At 29.5% G+C, this 21,615-nt stretch overlaps 3 protein-coding genes across 7 annotated transcripts in view; 1 reads left to right on the top strand and 2 right to left on the bottom strand.

Annotated features, from left to right (window-relative positions):
- LOC145183109 (E3 ubiquitin-protein ligase HERC2-like) overlaps window positions 1-16,253 on the top strand; it is a 28,531-nt gene extending 12,278 nt beyond the window's left edge. For 3 of the 4 annotated variants that reach the window (XM_090079622.1, XM_090079620.1, XM_090079621.1), the window contains 32 exons: window positions 64-230; window positions 797-938; window positions 3,761-3,933; window positions 4,051-4,242; window positions 4,532-4,655; window positions 4,837-5,012; window positions 5,195-5,470; window positions 5,576-5,710; window positions 5,884-5,989; window positions 7,202-7,296; window positions 7,447-7,635; window positions 7,729-8,001; window positions 8,143-8,459; window positions 8,538-8,715; window positions 8,822-9,075; window positions 9,229-9,373; window positions 9,474-10,040; window positions 10,129-10,603; window positions 10,729-10,976; window positions 11,138-11,263; window positions 11,375-11,646; window positions 11,970-12,168; window positions 12,394-12,608; window positions 12,686-12,825; window positions 13,159-13,326; window positions 13,410-13,533; window positions 13,711-13,945; window positions 14,094-14,375; window positions 14,485-14,562; window positions 14,645-14,972; window positions 15,091-15,707; window positions 15,869-16,253. In XM_090079622.1, coding sequence (XP_089935748.1) covers window positions 64-230; window positions 797-938; window positions 3,761-3,933; window positions 4,051-4,242; window positions 4,532-4,655; window positions 4,837-5,012; window positions 5,195-5,470; window positions 5,576-5,710; window positions 5,884-5,989; window positions 7,202-7,296; window positions 7,447-7,635; window positions 7,729-8,001; window positions 8,143-8,459; window positions 8,538-8,715; window positions 8,822-9,075; window positions 9,229-9,373; window positions 9,474-10,040; window positions 10,129-10,603; window positions 10,729-10,976; window positions 11,138-11,263; window positions 11,375-11,646; window positions 11,970-12,168; window positions 12,394-12,608; window positions 12,686-12,825; window positions 13,159-13,326; window positions 13,410-13,533; window positions 13,711-13,945; window positions 14,094-14,375; window positions 14,485-14,562; window positions 14,645-14,972; window positions 15,091-15,707; window positions 15,869-16,051 — 7,199 coding nt within the window. In that variant the 3' untranslated portion in view covers window positions 16,052-16,253. Of the gene's footprint in view, window positions 1-63; window positions 231-796; window positions 939-3,760; window positions 3,934-4,050; window positions 4,243-4,531; window positions 4,656-4,836; window positions 5,013-5,194; window positions 5,471-5,575; window positions 5,711-5,870; window positions 5,990-7,201; window positions 7,297-7,446; window positions 7,636-7,728; window positions 8,002-8,142; window positions 8,460-8,537; window positions 8,716-8,821; window positions 9,076-9,228; window positions 9,374-9,473; window positions 10,041-10,128; window positions 10,604-10,728; window positions 10,977-11,137; window positions 11,264-11,374; window positions 11,647-11,969; window positions 12,169-12,393; window positions 12,609-12,685; window positions 12,826-13,158; window positions 13,327-13,409; window positions 13,534-13,710; window positions 13,946-14,093; window positions 14,376-14,484; window positions 14,563-14,644; window positions 14,973-15,090; window positions 15,708-15,868 lie in introns of those variants that run through there. The other variant, XR_016450063.1, reaches the window with a different exon arrangement.
- Window positions 16,254-16,876: 623 nt separating this feature from the next.
- On the bottom strand, window positions 16,877-21,408 carry LOC145187869 (bactericidal permeability-increasing protein-like). Of its 2 annotated transcripts, XM_090079625.1 has the most exons (9): window positions 20,364-21,408; window positions 19,309-19,467; window positions 19,086-19,203; window positions 18,827-18,938; window positions 18,526-18,654; window positions 18,362-18,435; window positions 17,819-17,909; window positions 17,615-17,678; window positions 16,877-17,255 (listed from the first exon to the last, which is right to left on the bottom strand). In XM_090079625.1, the coding sequence occupies exons 3-9, from the start codon at window positions 19,180-19,182 to the stop codon at window positions 17,115-17,117; spliced, it is 708 nt and encodes a 235-aa protein (XP_089935751.1). In that variant the 5' UTR covers window positions 19,183-19,203; window positions 19,309-19,467; window positions 20,364-21,408; the 3' UTR covers window positions 16,877-17,114. The 2 variants fall into 2 exon arrangements, with proteins under 2 accessions (XP_089935751.1, XP_079920506.2); XM_080064380.2 differs by lacking the exons at window positions 19,309-19,467; window positions 20,364-21,408 and having other exon boundaries at window positions 19,086-19,286.
- Window positions 20,773-21,390, bottom strand: LOC145193634 (COMM domain-containing protein 2-like). Its single transcript, XM_080071098.2, has one exon. The coding sequence runs from the start codon at window positions 21,388-21,390 to the stop codon at window positions 20,788-20,790; it is 603 nt and encodes a 200-aa protein (XP_079927224.2). The 3' UTR covers window positions 20,773-20,787.
- Window positions 21,409-21,615: the final 207 nt, after the last annotated feature.

The raw sequence follows: 21,615 nt of genomic DNA, 5'->3' as shown, positions 1-21,615 counted from the left end.
TTTTGTTGAGAAATTTATCTTAAATTTCTATATGATTTTCTTTTACATTTTGAACTTTTTTAGGAGATAAAATTTCAGCACACTCATTATTTGGTTTTTTTCGTGCTCTTTGCGTATCAAATCCTATTAAGGAACTCCTTTCTAAAGAAGATTTTGTCAATTTAATCATGCGAATGTTTGAATTAACACTATTAAAGAAACCTGCTAGTTACCAGACTCTCCTTGTTCAGGTTTGACAAAAAGTTGCTTATGCTTGCTATTCTTTTCTTTTTCTTTCTTTAATTCTGTTAAGAGTTTTGGTTTAGTGATAGTTGGTTTCAATATAAACTAAATTATCTGGTTGGCTTAAATTATCACTTTATCTTTCCATTTATATAGTAGTTAAAATCAAAAATAGTTAAAAATTAAAATTCTTAAATTAATGTGACCCCCCCCCCCCCCCCAATTTTTTTTTTTTTTCTTTAATAGTTTTCTTTGCTGTTTGAAATATCACCAAGATAATTTCTTGTGTGATCACCAAGTTGATTTCTTATCTCAAATTAAAAATTTTGTTATAAATTTTCAAAACTCTATAATAAATCAAAAATAAATGATCTTGTTATGCTTCTGTTAGAAATCCTTGAAAGAATATACTTTACTATATTTTGAGTTGTAATTTGTTTCTAGGGTCTAGTACTGTAGTTAAATATTTCTGATTTTCCATTTGTAACAATATTTATATTTCCAATTTGAATTTGAAGCAATAAACTAATGCATGAGATAATTGTTTTCACTAACTTTTTCTTTAATGTTTTAGTTGCAGATGCTGAAGCAAGTAGCTTACTTAGTAAGTTCTACAGAGTTGGCCACATATAATGGAATTTGGAAGAAAGACTTCACTAAATCTTTGTTTAAAATATTACATAATCTACTTTCACATCAAGCTCTTTACAGAAGCGGTAACATTTTTATTTTTATAGTTGAAAAAAATTTCTTAAACTTTTCTTTGTTTTTGTATAGTTTTATAGTTTTGATACATTATTTTTTACTACAACTGCTTCTCATTTTTATTACTAAATTTCAGTTTTATTATGATGGTTAACTCTGTAAAAATAAGGTCTTGTGTGAATTAGAACCCATTAATTTTGATTAAATTACCTTAAACTGCAAGTTAGAAGTTCTATTTAAAATCCATTGGTATTAAAATTACAAATACATCTGTTTCATAAAATGACCCAAAATGCTGTGTAATGGCTAACAATCAAATTAACAAGATAAAGTTAATCTTGATAATAACTTGCTTGCTCCATAAAGCTCCATAAAGATATTTTCGATATAACTTTCTATAGTTTAAAATGACTTTTACAGCAGTATTAGTAATAAAAATTCATATCATAATGTTAATGTGAAAAAATTATCTATTATAAATATGCTCAATTATATATGTGCATAGTTATTTATATATATGTAGTGTTGTTTATATATGTGTATTGTTGTTTAATTTGTATACCAGTTACAGTTTTTATAATTGCATATATTAAAAATTTTTTAATGCCATATGTTAAAATAATTTGTTATAGCCATATTCTTCAGATAAAAACTAAGATCTTTAAAATTTTTAACCTTAGCAATTTAATTTAGGTTAGTTGTTATCTTAATAGTGCCATTTAGACATCTATTAATTTTCACGTTTTAACAGGAATTAATGGCTAAGACCTTTTAATTTTCCCAGAGTAACAAAGAAAAACCATTAAAACCCAAAATTGGAATTTTCTATTTTTAACATATCAATTTATATGCACAAAAAAAAATGGTGGAAGGACTTTCAAAAATATTTTCTGTTTTTTGTTTGGAGAAAAAAAAATCCAGTTTTTACAAAAAAATCTCAGTTTATTAAAAGAAGCTGAAAAAACATTTTTATTTAGCTCCAAATTATATTTTGAAAAACTTTAAAATCCATTCATAATCAACTAACCATAGTACAACCGACAGTTTCAAACAATCGTTAGAATTTAATTTTAACTATAAGAAAATCCCCACCCAAAATTTATCATTTAATTTAACTGAACTGTTATAACTGCTTTTTCAAAGAGTTATGAACTTAACCAAAAATTTAATTCAAATAAAACAAATATCAATGGTTATGTTTGACTGTTGAAATTTTTTTCCTTCCATGTTTTTTAAAGAGAAAATATCACTTTTCTCATTGTAACTGATACAACTCAAACAAATAAACAGGCAATCACAGTTAGCGTAGACATTTTTGTGGAGATCTGACAAGTCTAACTTAATTTGTTCTAACAGACACTTTTCCAAGAAATGGTAGGTGAGTTTTTTTCAATTCTGTGGCAGTTAATCAGGGATTCTTGGTCATCTCTCTTTTAATCAATGCTTCAGTGCCCTTAGTAGTTAATCTAGGCCTACGAGTTTGCTTTTTATTTGAAGGAATTACTCCAGAAGGAAGATTTTTAGCTTGTGTAAGAATTTTGATCAAGTTTTTGATCTCTTTATGCATTCCATTATTATTTTTATGAGAACTTTTTCTTCATGGCAAACATATTGGGATTTTTCCACATCTATTAGCTCTTTACCTCGCATTGTAAATTTTGTTTTTTCTAAATTTTCATTAGTGACTGAACTAATTAATATTATGTATGTTTTTAAAACACTAATGTACAGCTGCCAGATGCATAATAACCTTAAAATCCATACTAATATTGACAAAAACTAGAAATATTAAGGCGAGCACAAGTATGTTTAATTAGTATTTGTATCTTTAGAAGTAAAAAAGTTTTAGTCTGGCGTTTGATAAAGTTTGTTCAAAATAAAGTGACCGAATCATTTTGAAACAGCCACAATTTAAAAGATGACATTATTTTGGCATTTTACATTGAAAAAAATTTTTTTAACACTGAATTTAATTATCAATTAAAACAATTAAAGTATGATGCATCAGAATGCCTGCTTTCATATTTCAAATATTAAAACGGTTAATTGAATTCTGGTGGTTACAATCAATCATTATCTTGTATAGAACTTCTTCAACAAGGAAACAACAGGTGTCATTCGGTCTTTAACAACAGGTGTCATTTGGTCTTTAACAACTCCTGTTAGGACAATTAATGAAGGTTCTAAAGATCTTTTTTAATTTAGTTTAGTCAAATACAATTGAATTCTAAGAAATGAATAGTTATGACAAATCACCTTTTATTTCTTTAAAAAGATAATTAAAAAACCATAGTATTTAGCATTTCTGTACAAAAGCAAACCCCCCAGACTTACACCAGACAATTAACATGTTAAAGTAAATCAATGCTTTTTAAATTGCTGTAATTTATTTTTTATATTTACAGACACACACATGCACAAACACACACAAACACAAATATATTTACATACAACCTGACAATTATTGAGTTTGGATTAATGTGTTGATTTCATCAAATCTTTCATCAGAAATTAACAGTTTTAAAACAGGGTTTTTTTCAAATTCAATGACAATATTTACCAAAAAATCCATAAATCTTTTGAATAGCAAACTTTGCCTAAAACTAAACAACAAATCCCAACATTTTAGTGCTTCTTTTTAAATTTATCATTTAAGCGAAAAACTGTGATAGGTAATTTGCTAATAGTTACTATTTAAAAATTATTTTAAAAATATTTCATATTTTTTTTATCTTTCTAAAAAATTCATTTTTAAACTAGAAGAAAAATCAATAAAAGATTATTTCAAAATGATAATTTAAAAGAAAAAAGTTATTTTGTTCTTTCATCATAGATGAGAGTCAAGGAAATAGGCTGTGCATGGTGGCAACAGCTACAACTAATCTTGCAGAAGAAGTCATAGCAACAATACAACTACTTAGTCAAAGTGCACCATGGAAACAAATGATTAGTTTAGAGATCTTAAAATTATTGAAAGTGGATTTGTGTCAACAACTTTCTGAAAAGGTTTTTTCAGAATTTTCCTTGTTAATTTAAAGAGTTATTTGAATTTTCTCTGTTAATCAAATGTTACATCAAATATGATACTAAATTTACCTCTTTGTGGCAACTAATCTATTTCAGGATCAACTTAGTTTATTTGTTGGACTTTCTGCTATTGTGGGTGTTGAGCAAAGAATTTGTATTAATGGTGCTGCAATTTGTAAATCTGATGAGCTAGTAAATATTGGTCACATTTTGCATAACGGAAAAGTGACAATACATTTATCTACATCTCGGATAGCTAGTGAAGCTAATTTAACAGATATTACTAAGGTATTTTAAACTTTTCTTTTCTCATCAGAAAATCTATTTTATTGGAGCTTTACACATTGTTTATCTATAAAACTTCTTTACTTTTTTATTTGAGCTTGATTGTAGTCTTTGGTTAACTTTACCAAAGATTCTTATGAAATATTTATAATTTGTTAAAATTTGTTCTCCAATATAAATGTTATTTTTTTAATAATTTTATTTCAACTTAATAAGTTTATTAGATATTTTTTTGTTTAAGTTGTAGTTTTCTCTAATCAATAATTATGCATTTAAAAAAATGTTTTTACAGGTTTCAAGGTATAAATTTGACCTTGAGTCGTTTGCTGAATATTGCTCAGGCTCTGTGAAGTTGTCAAGTTTATTTGTTTTAATGATGTCTACTAAGCTCTTGTTTGGGGATCAATCAAATTATGGTATTACAAATTCATTTATTTAAGACCAATTTAATGACCTTAAAGTCGTTTTTTTGTTTTAGTTATTATCTCTTTATCGTTCCTTATTTTTATTATCATCTCTATTATCATCGTAATTATCATCTTTACTATTATCTTTAGTTATCTGTTATTTTTATGTTTTAAAATCTTTTTGTTTTAGAGTACCAAATGCATTCTATTCGAATTTTTGTATCTATTATGCGGCTTTTTAGTCAACTCTCTTCAAATTTGTTTATGAAAGTGGTTGGCGTAAGCAAACAATGTTTAAATGATTTATTTATAAAAGCCATGTCCTCTTCAGTTATTCAGACGACTTATGACGAAGAAGAGTTACAGGTAGTTTAACTCTTTCTTTTGTTAAATAACTAGTATTTAAATGTGACATATGATATTAAAATACTATTTTTGATATCAATATAAAAAAATAATTATAAATTAAAAGTACAACAAAGATTATTATTTTTTGTTTATATCTTATTATATAGAGTTTTTCTTATTTTCTAATTTTAAAACAATAGCTAGCTGCTATGGGGCTTTCAGAGAACCTAGTAACTTGTAACTTGTCACCAGTAGCAGAGAGTCTTATCCCATATATGGTCTCCAATTCAAGAGACACTTTGAACATAAGTTGCAGCTCAGTGCAGAGTGAAAGCAAAAGCTCTCTTGATCTATTTGAACAATTAGTTGGAATGGGTTTTTCTGTGGATTCAATTCAAAGAGGTTTCCTTGAGTTAGGTAATGAAATACGCCCAGAGCTGTTAGTAGCTTGGTTACTTGAGCACCCAAATTTAGAGGTCAGTTGCTTTGTTTTTTATGTTCAAATATTTTGTTTTTTAAAAATAATTTGTAAAGTTAATTGATTTTTTGTTTTTATTTAAGTATATTTTTAAAAATATTAGGATTTGGGAAAAAATCAATCTAACATCAACATTAATGAAGTAGAGATATATAATGTGCTTAAAATTGGTTCCGCTGTTGAGTGTATTAAGCAAACTGGTGATATAATGAAAGGAGATAGAGGGATTGTTGTTAAGGTAAGTAAACATTGTCAGTTACATGTAAGCATATATAAACATGATTATATATATATATATATATATATATATATATATATATATATATATATATATATATATATATATATATAGTTTTTTTTGTAAAAATAAATTACATCTACTTATATTTTACTAAAAGCTGACATGTATAGGTTTTGAGCTTCAGCGGGAATGTATTGGTTCATTGGACAAGACTAAATAGAATATTTTGGATTGCAGAAGAAAATATTTCTATGAAAGGAGATGCAATTAAGGAGAGTAAGTTTGATAAGATTGTTAATAGTTTCATCATCATTAAAAGTCTGCAATGAAAAAATTATTCTTACCTTTCAACTTAAATATTTTTTTTTTCAGATGTTGCAAGTTCTAAAAATATTGTATAAAATAAAGTCCATTATTATTAAGTTTATATATAAGGTGTGGTTTATGAAAAGTACCTAATCCTGTAATCTAGTTCTTGTGTAAATTCACTTTTAAGCAACTTTGCGTAAGATTACAACTAAAAGTGAATATCAAAAATTTAGCGAGCAAAAATATAAATCTATCCATTTAAAAATTTTTTTAAAAAAAAGTGTTGTAATTGTTATGATTTTGGAAAACATTTTTAACAATTACAACACTTTTTCTATTTTTTGTTTTTCATATACTTTCTTAAAAATTATTCTTTCATAAAATTCAAACTTTTGTAATAAAAAATGATTTATTCTGCAACTACTGATGCTATTTTTCATAATTTTTTTAAAGTTTAATTCCTCTTTTTATTGACCGTTGGGTACCTTTTCATAAACCATATAATATGTTTATAATACTATTTATGCAGTGTGAGCATATATATTTACCTAATGATAATTTATTATAAGATATACTTTTAACATAAAAAATATTAGAAATGTTAACACATTGATACATTAACTAAAAATCTTTTACAATTCAAAATGGCCACCTTTTGCTCTATCAGAAATGTCAAGCTCTTTTTCCATATTCCTCATGCTTTTTTCTAGTCTGCATTCACTTCCTAACAATCTAGATGGCTCTCTTAGTGTCAACTGAACACTTTCTTTCTGAAATTTGATTGCATAAGGTGTTTTGTACCTCCTAATACCTTCTCTATACATTAAAAACTGTTTTTATGCTGACATTGACAACCTGTTTTATAACATCCTCATTACTTAAAGCAGTTATTTTCAAAACAGCAATTTGAATAGGTTTTGTTTCAGCTGACATATTCAATTTGATTTGAAATATAACAACAAAAATTTGATCTTAATGAAAGTGCATCTTAAAAAACAATTTATAAATGATTAAAATTTAGATTAATGTGTAATTATTTGCTAATGTTTTTTATTTAAGTAATGCGTAAATATATATGCCTTACCCTATGCAATAGCTGCATCTTTTTATGTCAAAAGTCTGATATATTTTTTTTTGTGCTTAATCCAAGCTTTTTTGAAAAAAAGATTTTATTTTAAGTACCATTCAACACAGTTCATGAGTGTATTAAAGACATAACTGTATCCAGTGGAATGTACCCTGTTTTTAAAGGATTAAATGTAAACAGCAAAGAGGTGAATTTTTTTTTCTTTCCTAACACTGACCCTTCTATCCCCTATATATTCGATATTTTGTTCAATAGTTTTGATGTTTTTAAAGAGTATTAGTAAAAGTTAAAGTTTTTAGTTGTATTCTATTTTGTTGTTACATCTTTCTTGTTTTAGTTCTGGATGCGACTTGAATTAGATTCCTGTTACATTGTAAATGCTCTCAGTATTGTTGTAACTGCAACTATTCCAGGAATAAATTTTGTTGTTAGTGGAGGAGATAATGTAAGGAACATGAAAGTTCTCTCAGAAGGATTTGCTAAATTTGGTCAATCAGAAATTCATTTACTTACTAATGATAAAGCAGTGAGTAGATTTATGTTAAAAATTTTATTTAGTTGGAAATTGAATTTTTTTTTCATTGATTTTTAAGAAGATAAAACTTTTTTTTAATTGTAGTGTTCACACAAAACCATTGAGATTAAACTGTTAACAGAGACATTGCAGTTGTATCAAGTTGTTGATCTGAAATTACAAGCAGATAAAATTAACCATGATTTTAACAAGCAAATAATAAGCTTGTTTTACACTCAGAGCAGAAAGCATTTGATAAGCGAACAAAAAGATACTGAGTTAAGTGCATTATGGGAATGTTCAACAAATAAACAAGTTGAAGTTTTTGCATGGGGTTTAAATGATAAAGATCAACTTGGTGGCCTGAAAGGATCTAAAGTGAGATAAAAAAAAAAAAAAAAAAAAAAGAATTTGAATCAATTTTTTTTACATTATGATGTAATGTTTATATATTTAAAACTATGAGAATTTGTTTAGAACTCATTAAAATCTTCAATCACAGTAATTTTAATTTTCTAGATTAAGTCTGCAACTTTATGTGACCATCTCTCTTCACTTCAATGTAAGTTTATTGCTGGGGGTTCAAAATCTACCTTTTTTATTACAAATAAAGGTAAACTTTACACCTGCGGAGAATCATCTTTTGGTAAGTTAGGTCTTGGAGATGTAACTGGTAATGTGACTATTCCTCATCTTATTGGTGGCCTCAGTCAGTTAATAGTGACTAAAGTGTCAGTCCATTCAGGAGGAAAACATGTCATGGCTTTAACATCAGATGGCTTAGTTTTTTCTTGGGGTGATGGAGAATATGGTCAGCTTGGTCATGGAAATCTACAGTAAGTTTAAAACCATTACAAAGCATTGAGTATTCTCTTTTTTTAATGCAGTTTAAAAAATTTATCTCTGACTTTTAGATCATACAACAAGCCACAACTAATTGAGGCTTTTGTTGGTAAAGTTGTGAGTGATATTTCATGTGGAAGTGCTCATTCTGCAGCTATTATTGAAAATAAGTATCTTTACACTTGGGGTCTTGGTGATTTCGGTCGTTTAGGGCATGGAGATGAGGAAAGCGTATTACAACCGAAATTTGTAAGTCTGAGTCTTTGGAAACAGAATTAAAAAAAAAATAGTTAAAAATTATTTATCTTAATATTACATGTTATAAGTGATTGACAAGTTTAAGAATTTTTTTTAGGTGACTCATTTTCTTGGTTATAATGTTATCCAAGTATCGTGTGGTAGCCGAGATGCTCAAACAGTATGTGTTACAGATGATGATAAAGTATGGTCCTGGGGAGATGGAGATTTTGGTAAACTGGGTCGAGGTGGAAGTGAAAGATGCCTTATACCAGTTGAAGTAGAGCAATTGCGAGGATTGCAAGTTTGTAAAATTCTTTGTGGAGCTCAATTTACAGTTGCTCTGACGAAAACTGGAACTGTTTGGACTTGGTACTTTTTATTTACTAAGAGAAATACTTTCTGCATTAGCTCATAGTTAGCTGCATTAGCTTGGAATTTTATTAACTTTATTTTAACTTACAAATAATATCTAAGTTTCTAACTCTCATAATTGGTTGTCTTTTCGAATAAATTTTCTTTTAGGGGCAAAGGAGATTTTTACAGGCTTGGTCATGGTACAGATAATCATGTTCGAGAACCAAAACTTGTAGAAGGTCTGCGTGGAAAACATGTTGTTGATATTGCAGTAGGTACTTTACACTGTCTGGCTGTCAGTCAAGATGGTGAGGTACATAAAGTTATTATTAAACTTGTTCTGAGTGTAATAAGATAATTAGTTGGTAAATTTTAATTACTTGTATCATTAACATACTGTTGTTATTTAAAAGGTTTTCTCTTGGGGAGATAACGATCATGGACAGTTAGGAACTGGAGAGACATATGTTAAGAAAGTTCCTACTCAAGTAGTAGGAATGGAGAATAATCATATAAAATATGTTGCTTGTGGTTCTTCTCACAGTATTGCTTGGACAGAAATTACATCTTCAGCTTGTATTATTGAAAAACCAATTCTTTTTGAAGTAAATCATGATCCAATGGCAACCAGTCTAATAAAAGTAAAAGAGAATGATGATGTATTTGTTTCTGGCTTAACAAAGTTTCTTAAAGAGCATCGACCTTCTTTAATGAGATCAGTCATGCAAATCAGTTCAGTTTCATTGAAAGAAGAAGTTTTAAAAAATATCATATTGGCGCTAGAAGTATTGCTTGCACGTTTTATTTTATGCACGTGGATTGAAAATTCTGATGAAGTCTTGAACAATTATACTGATGAAAATGATTACATTAGTCAAATTCTGAATCTTTATAAACTTGGTCTGTGTGGGCATTTAACGAAAAAGAATATGCAGATTATTGAATCTTATCTCAAAATTAATTGTGCAAAAAATATGAAGGTTTGTTTGAGTGTTAATTTATGTTTTTACCTAAAGTGCACTAAAATTTGGTTGGTTTTTTTTTTCATTTGTTAAAACAATCTTTTAGATTTCCAAGCATTTGGTAGATGTCTGTATACATGAGCTGGAAGAAAAGCATAGACAATCTGTTTTAATTCAAGAGAAGTATAAACCAATTACTCAAGAAAGCCCTCATCCTTATAATGGTGCACCTGGAGCTTTGCTGCTAGGTACTGTTAAGTATCCTGGTGTTGCATTTTTAGAAGTTGAATTTGATCCTCAATGCCAAACTGAGGCTAAACATGATGTACTGATTCTTACTGATAAAAATGGAAAGATAATAGCTGAGAAAACAGGAGATCTCCTCGATTCATGGAGTGTTAAGCATAAAGTAGTTGGTGATGAAGTAAATTGGAAATTTACAACCAACAGCCCTGGTGGATTGTGGGGTTTTCGTTTTACTGTCATTCCAGCTATACCCATGGAGGAGACTGATCTAGATTGTTTATCTGACGAGGCAGTGTTGGAAATTCCTTGTCTAAAGTTTGTTAAGAAACTTTTAGGTAATTGAGTTCTAATGAGTTCTAAACATTTTAATTCTTAACTTATTATAATTTTATTGTGCAATATTTTCTTGTTTTTAATCTTGGATGTGTTCTTTGGCGATTTTATTTAAAAAAAAATTTAGGTTTTGACATCACAAGTAAAGTTCAAGACGAGTTGACAATTTTGAAGATAATTTCATCTCTTTGTAAATGCATCACATTAAAATTGGTTGACACCAAAGACAAAATATGGATGCTTTCTAAATTGCATGCTCTTTTACTATCCCATAATGCTCCACCTGTAGATATACCGATGATTTTTAACTGCAGCCAGACACAAAGCACCTTTGTGTGCAAGCTTAGGCACAATGGGAATCAACAAAATAAAGAGGTAGCGATTTTTTTTAGAAGAATAAATTTCTTTGCTATTTATTTTTCTTTCATATATCTTAATTAACTTTTGTTGAAGTATGTAATGACAAAAAGTATTACTTGGTTTTCTACTTTTTTTGGATTTGTTGTTTTAAACAAGTTTTTTCTTTTCATTTCCAGGCTGTCTTTAACTCACCGCTCTCAGAGTTTATTACTGGAATCCCAAAAGCCTTACTTGAACAATACATATTTGAAGAAAAAAAGATAAAGCGTGGTGATCAACTGATGTTTTCATCTTTTCTAAGGGTTGGTTCTCATCATTTATCTCATAAATTGTTTTACATGTTTTTGCTATTTTGTTTGTTATTTCACAAAAGCATAAAGATATGTCAGTTTTTATTTTATGGCTTTATATAGACATTGGCATTGTTTGCATGTTCGCTTGGATTGGACTCCTTGCCATGTTGCTCAGACAAGCAACAGTGGGCATGGTTTTCTCGTTATTGCACTACCATTCGAACTGCACATAGCTTCATTCAAAACACACCTCTACCAAAGGAGTTTGCTACTGATGTAAGAGAGAAATTAGTGGAGATATTACAACCTGATGAGTCTCCATCAACCAATTATGAACAACATGATGTTTTTAGCAAGTCTGAAGATTGGCAACTTCTTACATGGATGAACAGGTAAATTTTATGCAAGAAGTTATTGTTAAATAAGTTTTTACATTTCAATTTTAAGTGGAAATGTAAAATTTTATAAAACTTAAGTTTGCAAAGATTTTTTTTTGTAAATTAGTAAGTATCCCTTCATCGAGCAAATGGCAGAACAAATATTCTTAATTGGGAGTTGTATTTTGCAAACAGAAATTCAAATTCCGTTAACTATAATTTGAAAATCCTTGAATTTAATTTATAATTAAAGGTTTTTTTTACAAGCCTTGTCAAAAGAAATGCTTAATGTCTGGGGTTATAAAATTTAAATAGCTAATGAAAATCTTTTCTAATAGAAAATCGCAGGATTGGAACATGATTTGGGCTGGAACTGGGACTGTCTATGGTTGGGGTCACAATCACAGAGGTCAACTTGGTGGTGTAAGTGGTGTTAAAGTGAAAGCACCCATCCTTTGTTCAAGTATTGCTGCCATCAAGCCTGTACAAATAATTGGAGGAGAGCAAACTTTTTTCTTTGTTAACTCAGATGGAAAGGTATAGAAAAAAAAAGAAAAAAGCAAATTTTTGACAAATGCAAAAGAGTTTTTGAGAAAGAATTTTAAAGAAAATAAGAATCATTATATTTATGTATTTTCCAGGAGCTTTTAGCTAAATAGCAACATAGTAGAAACAAACATTTTAAAAATTGGTTTTGAGAAAAGTTAATTTTTGAAAATATTCTTTGAGTTTTTTTTAACTGGGTATGTGTTTTGTTGTAAGGTGTTTGCAACAGGCTATGGAAACAATGGCCGCCTTGGTCTGGGTTATTCAGATACAGTAACTACTCCTCGCTTGCTAGAATCTATTAAACATATAAATATTAAAAAAGTTTCCGTTCACTCTGGTGGAAGGCATTGTTTGGCTCTTTCCTCTGAAGGAGAAGTTTTTTCATGGGGAGAGGGAGATGATGGGAAGTTAGGACATGGAAATCGACAGTAAGTTAAATATTTTTCTAGTTTGATTGTTGATTAAAAGAACTGACTTTTACCTTTTAATTCTTAAATTTTGATAGAACAAATAGTCAACCAAAACGAATTGAATTTTTCTATGGAAAGGTGATAACCAATATATGTGCTGGAGGTTCTCACAGTGCAGCAATCGGTGCAAATGGGGAATTGTATACTTGGGGAAAGGGACGATACGGAAGACTTGGTGAGTTAATATTTTTTATATTCTTTAACTCTTTACTGTTTTTATTTTGTTTCAGTTTTGAAAAATGTCAAAATTGTCAAAAAAATTTTATTCATTTAAATTCTTACGTAAGTAAAATCTTTTCATGAATTAAATTGGATTTTTTATTCAGTGTTCATATCTTGCACCTGATAGTAAACTTTACATTGTACAATGATAGTAGATTATTATGATAAAAATATATGACATCAATATAGTATGTTCATATATTGATGTCATACATTTTTATCATAAAAATTTTTTTAAATGTGAAACATGTTTATAAATAACACCGTTTTTTTTTCTTTTATGAAGGTCATAGTGATGGAGAAGACCAGTTAAAGCCAAAACTTGTTGAAGCATTGCAGTGTTATTTTGTTACGGATGTGGCATGCGGTAGTGGAGATGCACAGACTTTGTGTATTACAAGCGATGATAATGTTTGGTCATGGGGTGATGGTGATTATGGAAAATTGGGTCGAGGTCAGTTTTTTAGTTTCTAAAATAGGTTCTTTAAGAATTGTGCATAACCATTTGTGATATTTTTGAATGTTATTTGCATTAAGGTGGAAGTGACGGATGTAAAGTCCCTATGATTATTGAAGATTTAGCTGGTAAAGGAGTTGTGAAGGTAGAATGTGGTTCACAATTCTCAATGGCTCTTACAAAAAATGGTATCCTTTACACATGGTGAGTTAGCATTATTAATTTGTAGATCTTTAAATTTTTCTTCTTTTTTTTTTTTCTTAATAAAAAGTTTTTCTAACAATAAAGATGTTCCTGTAAAATAGAGATGAAAAAGCTATTCGATATTGTAACGTGTTCTGTATTTTAAAAAAATATTTTTTTTTGGTCTTGTTAAATAAGGGGAAAAGGAGACTATTATCGCTTAGGCCATGGCACTGAAGAGCACATGCGCCGTCCAATGATAGTAACAGCGCTTATGAATAAAGTTGTAACGTCAATTTCATGTGGTTCTTTGCATTGTGTTGTCTGCACTGATGATGGAGAAGTCTATTGTTGGGGCGATAATGATGAGGGTCAGCTCGGTGATGGCACAACCTTAGCTCGCCAAACACCAGTTTTAAATTTAGTCTTACAAGTAATTTTATCTTCCAATTTCGTCTTCAAGCTTTAAAACCATTAGTTTCAAAGAATTTTCTTTGTGTGTATCATGTACAGTTCATGACATGTATCATGTTGAGAGTTCTTAGTTAATTTATGGCGTTTTTTTTGTTTCTTTTTTATAGAACAAAAAGATCGATCGCATATCCTGTGGATCAGCTCACACGATCGCCTGGTCTACAAATAAAACAAGTGAAAGACGAAGTTTACCATTAGAAGTTCCGGTGGAATATAATCATTTAAAACATCTACCCATGGATGCACTTCGTGATAGAGCTTTTCTTTTACATAACTTTTCAAAATCACTTTGTGCTTGTCTCCCTTTATTGGATCTTGTTCCACAAGATTCTGCTGTTGAGGAGCCTATGATCAATTCTCTGAGACGCATCATCCTTTTTTCATTTAAGGTATTTATTTTTGTGTAATGAAAGTTTTCTCTTGTTTTTCTTCATCTGTGAAAGAGTTTTCTCTTGTCAAACGATTTCCAAACTTGTTACTTAACTTATTTGATTTCAGGAAGGCATAATGCGAAAAATAGTTGATTCGACTTCAATTCGTGACCAACAACACGGCCCTGTTGTACAACTTAATAGGGTAAGTTATTCTTTCTAAAAATACGAGTTTCTTATTTGCTCATCTACTGAATCTTGCTCAAATTTAAATTTTGGTGTATTAGGTCGTAAAGCATCGGCAACTGCGTGGTTTCAGTATTAATCAATCATTGTTTGCTCAATTAGCTTGGAAAATTAATGAATTTCCGTCAGACAGCTTTTGTTTACCTAATCGTATGTGGAAAGTAAAGTTTGTAGGTGAGTCAGTCGATGATTGCGGCGGGGGATTTTCAGAATCTCTAGCGGAAATGTGTGAAGAATTAAGGAATGGGAGTCTTCCTATATTGTTACCCACTCCCAATAACATAGAAGAGAATGACCAAGATTACGACTGTTTTATGCTAAATTCTGATCTTAAGCATCCGAAAGCAAGAGAGTTATTTCATTTTTTTGGTATGATTCATTTTTCTCTTAAATCAAATCCATTTTTAAGTAAGATGATTTGATGAAAGTTTATTTCTTTCGATTGGTATTTATTATTTCATTTGGTCGGTTTCTATTTTTAATTAAGGTGTGTTACTTGGAATAGCTGTACGAACTGGTCATCCTCTGAGTTTGCATTTAGCGGAGCCCATCTGGAAACTCCTAGCTGGTTCAAGCATCACTTTAGAAGATATTGGAGATATGGATCGGGGTTTTTTTGCTATGTATTCTTATCTACTTACAGTAAAAGTTGTCGACCTTGAAGACGTTGAGTTACCTTTTGTTGTCCTTAATGCTAGCAGAGAAGAAGTTGTTTTAAGTGAAGTTCATAAAACAATCAACGAGTCAAACAAAATGGAGTACCTAAAACGTGCACTTCACTATAAGCTTCATGAGTTTGATGAAGTAGTTGGATGGATTCGATTTGGAATGGCTCGAGTAATACCCGTTCCTATATTATCACTGTTCACCGGTTCAGAATTTGAAACAATTGTTTGTGGAAGTCCAGAGATTCCGGTGGAGGAGTTGCGCTCTTTAACATCATACAAAGGGGTTGATCCTCTTTCGCCGCTGGTAAGTTGGTTTTGGCGCGTCTTGGAAGAATTTTCCAATCATGAACGATCACTTTTTCTCAGGTTCGTTTGGGGGCGAGCACGCTTGCCAAGAACACACGCAGATTTCCGCGGGAAGGATTTTATCTTTCAGGTAAAAAAAAGATCTTTTTATTTTCCTTTACCTTTATCATTGGATTTCTAAATATGATATGATACTGTATACTGTGCATTGATATAATCCTCAATGTACATTAATTTATATATTTGATATGATACTGTATCAGGTTAATATGAGTACGTGCATATTTTAAGGTTTTGGATAAATACAATCCGCCGGATGAGTACCTTCCTGAGTCTTACACATGTTTCTTTTTGCTTAAAATGCCAAGGTACACGAACTACGAAACACTTAAAGAAAAACTTAAATACGCCATTTACTTCTGTAAATCTATAGACACGGATGATTATGCGAGGATTGAGTCAGCAACTAGTTGAGTACCAAACACTTAAAGATATTTGTTGGTCAACATTTCATTTACTATGGCCTAATAATTTTACTTAATGGAAGTATTAGAAAAATATAGTTAGACAGGAAAATATATTTTGCGTTTATTTATAGATTAGATTGCATAATTTTTTTTAACTTTTTGTAGATAATGTATTATATCTATTTTCTTTAAAATATGTCGTATGCGAACTTGCTATTGTTTTTGATTGACTAAAATATTTTGGATAACTTACAAACTCCCCCCCCCCCTTTTTTTTTTTTAAGCTCTACGATATTTAGCTCATAATGAGCTCCTTAATAGATTGCAGTCTACTTCATGTTTTAGGGGAATGTGATTTGATTGCTTTTAAACCTGATTGCCATTTTATTCCTCTTTTACAATCGTGTTGTTTTTTTTCTTAAAAGGTTAGGAAATTTGGGAGTTCCCTCTGTAACCTGAAAAATAAGACAGTTGTTTTTGTTTTTCAATTCTTTTTAACATTGAAATATTTTTGTAATTTTTAAAAAAAAAAAAAAAAAATGGTATAAATTTCTAACGAAACCTATCAGTTTTAATCAAAAAACGCAGGAAATTTTCCTATGCATAGGAATTAATGATGGGTAATAAGATAACATCTAAAATTTTGAAGCACTTGATTTTTATCTATAGATATTTTAATCTTTTAGAGTAATAATTTTCAGAGTAAAATTCAAACAATCAGTGGTTTCCACCGATTGACTATAACTTCTTTTTAGTTATGATAATAAAAAATGAGCTTTTAAAACTTAAACGATCGATATGCCTTTCATTCTGTTCAAAAAAGAAAAATAACTTAAAACGCTTAAAAACCAAATTTATGCCACCTACTTAAATATTTACAAATTAATTTGAAAGGTAGATGTCGTTTAATTTTCTTTCATATGATTTTTTTTTTCTTTTTGCTGCTTTGTAAGTAGTACTTTATTGAGAAGTAGAGTTGCATGAACTAAAACCTTCTACAATCTACAATCCACATTCCAAATCCACTTTCTTTTACTTAAAATAGTTGCACTGTACTCACACTCTTCATTTCATTTTTTTGTATGTGCAATTTCTTTCTTATCATTTGTAAGCAAGGAGATCTGTGTTTTGATTGAACTTATAATATCAGGGACATGAGTTATAAGTTTGTTGCCTTGTTCATCGATCATCTTTGATACAGCTCGACATACCTGCAAAAAATGTATGGAAACCTTACAGATAGTTATAAAATGATGACGTGTAATGATAAAATAATAGAGTTAAAGTGAGCATCAGGATTTTTTTTTTTTTTTTTTTTTTTTTTTATGTAATGAATAACGAATAAAATCTAAATTTTACAAGAAAATCGAATTTTGGTGAGTTTGTCAAAAATTTTTATGGGTTTAACAGTAAAAGTTTGGTGTGATGAATTTATATTTATGTATAATTTTTTTTGATACTTTTGTGTGAGTTAAACATTTGATGGAACAACAATATTTGAAGGATTGAATTTTTTGTTAATGCTTAGTTTATTTTTTATATACAATTTCTCTGATATATAAAAACTTACTTCTTCTGAAATGCTACTTTTCAGCTCATTGGCTATCGTATCAGAAAATAAGTTATACAGCCAGCTGCAAAATAAAATTTTTTAAAAACTAAACCAAAATCAATATTTTTTATCTTTAAATGTTTGTGAACTGGTTTCAATCTTTCTTAATGAAATTTTTTCTATAAAAAGTCAGATCTAATAAAAAGTTTACTTTCTGGTTACCTGGCTCCGCCGCTGAATTTTAAATGGGCTTCATTGATTCCTAACGAACATTTTCGTGTTTCAATTGAAGGGTGAGTTTCGTTGTGCGATTCTATAAAAGAAAAAAGCCTTTTTCAAATAATGAGTGCATGCAATCATGAGCATCCTTAGATGTTGACAATGGGTAACCTCTGAAGTAACAGGGAATTTTTTTTTAGCTAACACCACTTCTATAAATCTTTCTCGGAAAAGAATTTTTTCTAAAAAATATTGAGTTGAAAAGCATTTTTTTATTTGTTTTCTTTAATTATGCAAGATTTCCAAAATACTTCTCCCTATGTCTAAGGTGAAAGTGGCCTAAACATGCGACTTCAATGATTGAGCTGCTTAATTTTATAAAAAGAGATTAAAAGTCCTTTTTAAAAATTTCCCACTCTCCACCCCCACCCTCCATCTCTCCATATATTTTTTTGCAAGCGCCTGTACATTCAACAGGTTGATTTTTCTAATCACAGCGTTTTATCACTTTCAAAAAAAGATTTAAAAAAATTACGTATAAATTACCTAAATCTATCGAAATATCAAGGTTGATTCCTTTCATTGTCAATATAACAGAACCACTGTCTTTAATGTGCGGCCTATAAAACACTTTAGTAATCAAATGTATACATACAGATAAACAGATAAAACAGACAGATAGAACATATCAGATAGATTTTTTAACATACCAATTGTTTTCTCTGTACTTCCAATTCGAATTTACATTTAATTCAGCATTTTGACACAGAATTGTCAACCCCGTGTCTGCATTGACTGTTAAGTTGGACTTTGGAATTAGGGCATCTTTAATTGTGATACTAGAATGAACGAACGCTGGTGAAGAACTTTTATTGAAAAAATTTAACAATACTTTGCTGTCTTTCAATTTTTAACAAAAACAATTTGTGTGGTTTTATCACAAAAACATGTTATTTCTATGAGTTTAATAAAACGCATAACTGATAGATTCTTACAGATTTAATATTTTACCTTGTAAGTTCGTAAGCTATACTACCAACTGGTGTCTTAGCTGTTCCTTTCAGATCCGGAATGGGAAGTGTAAGCAGTTCTTTTTCGAGAAAAGGGACTCCTATTTGTCGAACTAAATCAATATCAAATTTTTTTACTAATTCACTAGTGCATCATATCCAATTTAATTCACTAGTGCATCATATCCAATTTAATTCACTAGTGCACCATATCCAATTTACAAAACTAGAAAATAGAGAGCGTGCAACAAAATGCAAACCATAATCTAATCCCTTCTGAGTTGGGTTGTTTAAGTAGTCTTTGGGGAGACAGTTTGCCAAGGAAAAACTTGCGAGACATATCCAAAGAGTGAGCATATCATGTCATACTTTTTTAACCTGAATAAGAGAGAAAAAAATCTTCATTTACCAAACTGAACCACTCCACAATTTATTTAAAACAGCGTGCTGTATTCTTTGCGTAATCAATCAAGCAGAACTTACTTAGGGGATGAAGCTAAAAATACGCAGCGTGAGTTAAACTATTTTGAACTGCCGCTTGTGTTGTGTACTGCTACGGAAACAATCAACATTCCAAATAGTAACCAAACAAACGCAGTTGCGCGTTAATAAATTCTGTTAGTACATAAAAATCCTTGGGAACTAAATTGATACACAATAAAAAAATTTTGAATTTAAAAAACACATCTTTTATTTTTCTAATAAGTAATAATATAATTTTTTTTTTTTTTTTTTTAAATAAAGATATAAACTTAAAAAGGTTTAATTTTTTACCTAATATCTTTAGAAGTCGATCAATTAATAATACTGATATTTGATCCTCTTTGTTTATCTAATTCTGGTCTAATACCATACTGCTATTTTGAAAAAACACTTATTCTTTTCGAAACAGACTACTTCGGTACATTTGAATTACTAATTTGTATAAGTTACGCCCCTCCCCTTTTATGTGATCGATGCTGATTTTAAAACAGCATGGTCAAGTTAAGACTATAACAGTTCTTAATTGTCAGTTATATGTTGAGTTTTTAAAATATACGTAAAAATACTACTGGCCTCAAAATACTCCCATTTCGACATAACTGATTTTGATGATAAACTGATTTAGGAACAAAACCCAATTATTGCGTAAGTTCCGTTGGAAGTGTACATTAAATAACTTCGAACAAAGTTTTTCTAACATTAACAAAAAAAAAGCGAATGAATTTTCCTGATATAAATACAATCATAACATCAATATAATCATGGACACTAACTTAAGAATCAATCAGATCGAGATTGACCATGGAGATTTTGGTCCAGAAATAGTATGTCTTTCTTTTAATGTTGCAATGTTAAAGAATTGTTACGCAATTAGACTGGGTTTGTTATGCAGATTTTGTTTGAGGTTATGCTTAAAAAATTTTTTTTTCAGAAAAATAGTGATTTACAAAAAAAGTAATGCATTTTTACTGAGGTAATTATAATTTTGCAGGTATTACAATAACTAGTGTTGAAATCAAAAGTACGCAGAAAAAAAACTTGACGAAATTTAATACCTCTTCCAGATACCTTTGTTTTGTAGCAAAAAATAAGAAATGATGTCTCCCTTTCAATTTTGTGAAACAACAAAAATTGTTAAATTATTGTTGGGCGAGTCTGACTCGATTTATCGAAACCGAGCTACACCACATATATTCTCAGGCGACGAATTGTTACGGTAATATATAACGGCAAATTATTACAAATTGATTTTCTTGTCGAAATTGAAATGTTTTATTCCGCAGTTTTTGCCGTTGAAAATTTCCTGTAAACAAGAATCAGAAAAGTAAGGAATTTGATATTAAATATTGATATAAAACATTTCTTTGCCAAAATTATTCTTTTCGCTGTCTTAAAATTTAATATGTATATTAGAATAAGAAAACAAAAAAAAAAAACACCGCACACAAAAAAAAATTACTACAGTTTATGCTTTATGACTTATTTTATATTTTTCGCAATTCGGCGACAATGAGAACTTTTGAGCTCTCTAAGGGCTTCGTCTAAAACTAGTGTCATGTGCTGCAAATTTACTGGATCTGTTTTTAAAACCTTCGTTTCTATTACACCCATGCTATTTTGTGTATATAGCTTAAATAAAATCTCGGGTGTTGTTTGCTGTTTAAGCATTCGACTTGATATGACAACGTCGAAACGCCATTCAAGATTTGTATATTTGGGTAAAGCTATCGACATGCTGCGTAATACGTTTCTAATTTCCATTCGGTTTATCAAATAGCATTCTAAAAGAAACTGACGTAATTCCTCTGGCAATTCTAAGCCTTCTAGAGAATCATTAAAATCTATTTCGTCAATCTCTAACTTTGATGATTCATTTAAAACGTGCATAACTGCCTCAATACTTTGACGAACATGATCCGATTGTATATTCAGCTTCTGTGCAGCCAACTGACACTTTTTTGTATTCACACCTTCTTTTATAAAATCAACGGCAATCTTGCAGAACTCTTTAGCGACGTCTGTGTCAATTTGTGAAAGAAGTGACAAATGTTCTTTTTGTTGATCATTCAAAACAAGAAGCATTTTAAGCAGCCTAAAATAAAATAAAAAAATGAACGAAAATAAATTTTTTGCATCTTTATCGAATATGGTGGTGAAATAGTTATAACTATTATATTTATGATATAATATTATATTTTAAACCATGACATTACTTATGACATCAAATTACTGAATATATATACATACATACATATACATATACATACATACATACATACATACATACATACATACATACATACATAC

This window comes from Hydra viridissima, unplaced genomic scaffold (assembly GCF_058129835.1).
Source record: "Hydra viridissima isolate aposymbiotic clone 2 unplaced genomic scaffold, HvirCarnegie_v1 scaffold_2, whole genome shotgun sequence".
Classification (NCBI taxonomy): Eukaryota; Metazoa; Cnidaria; class Hydrozoa; order Anthoathecata; family Hydridae; genus Hydra; species Hydra viridissima.
This window is presented reverse-complemented; position numbering and strand designations above follow the sequence as displayed.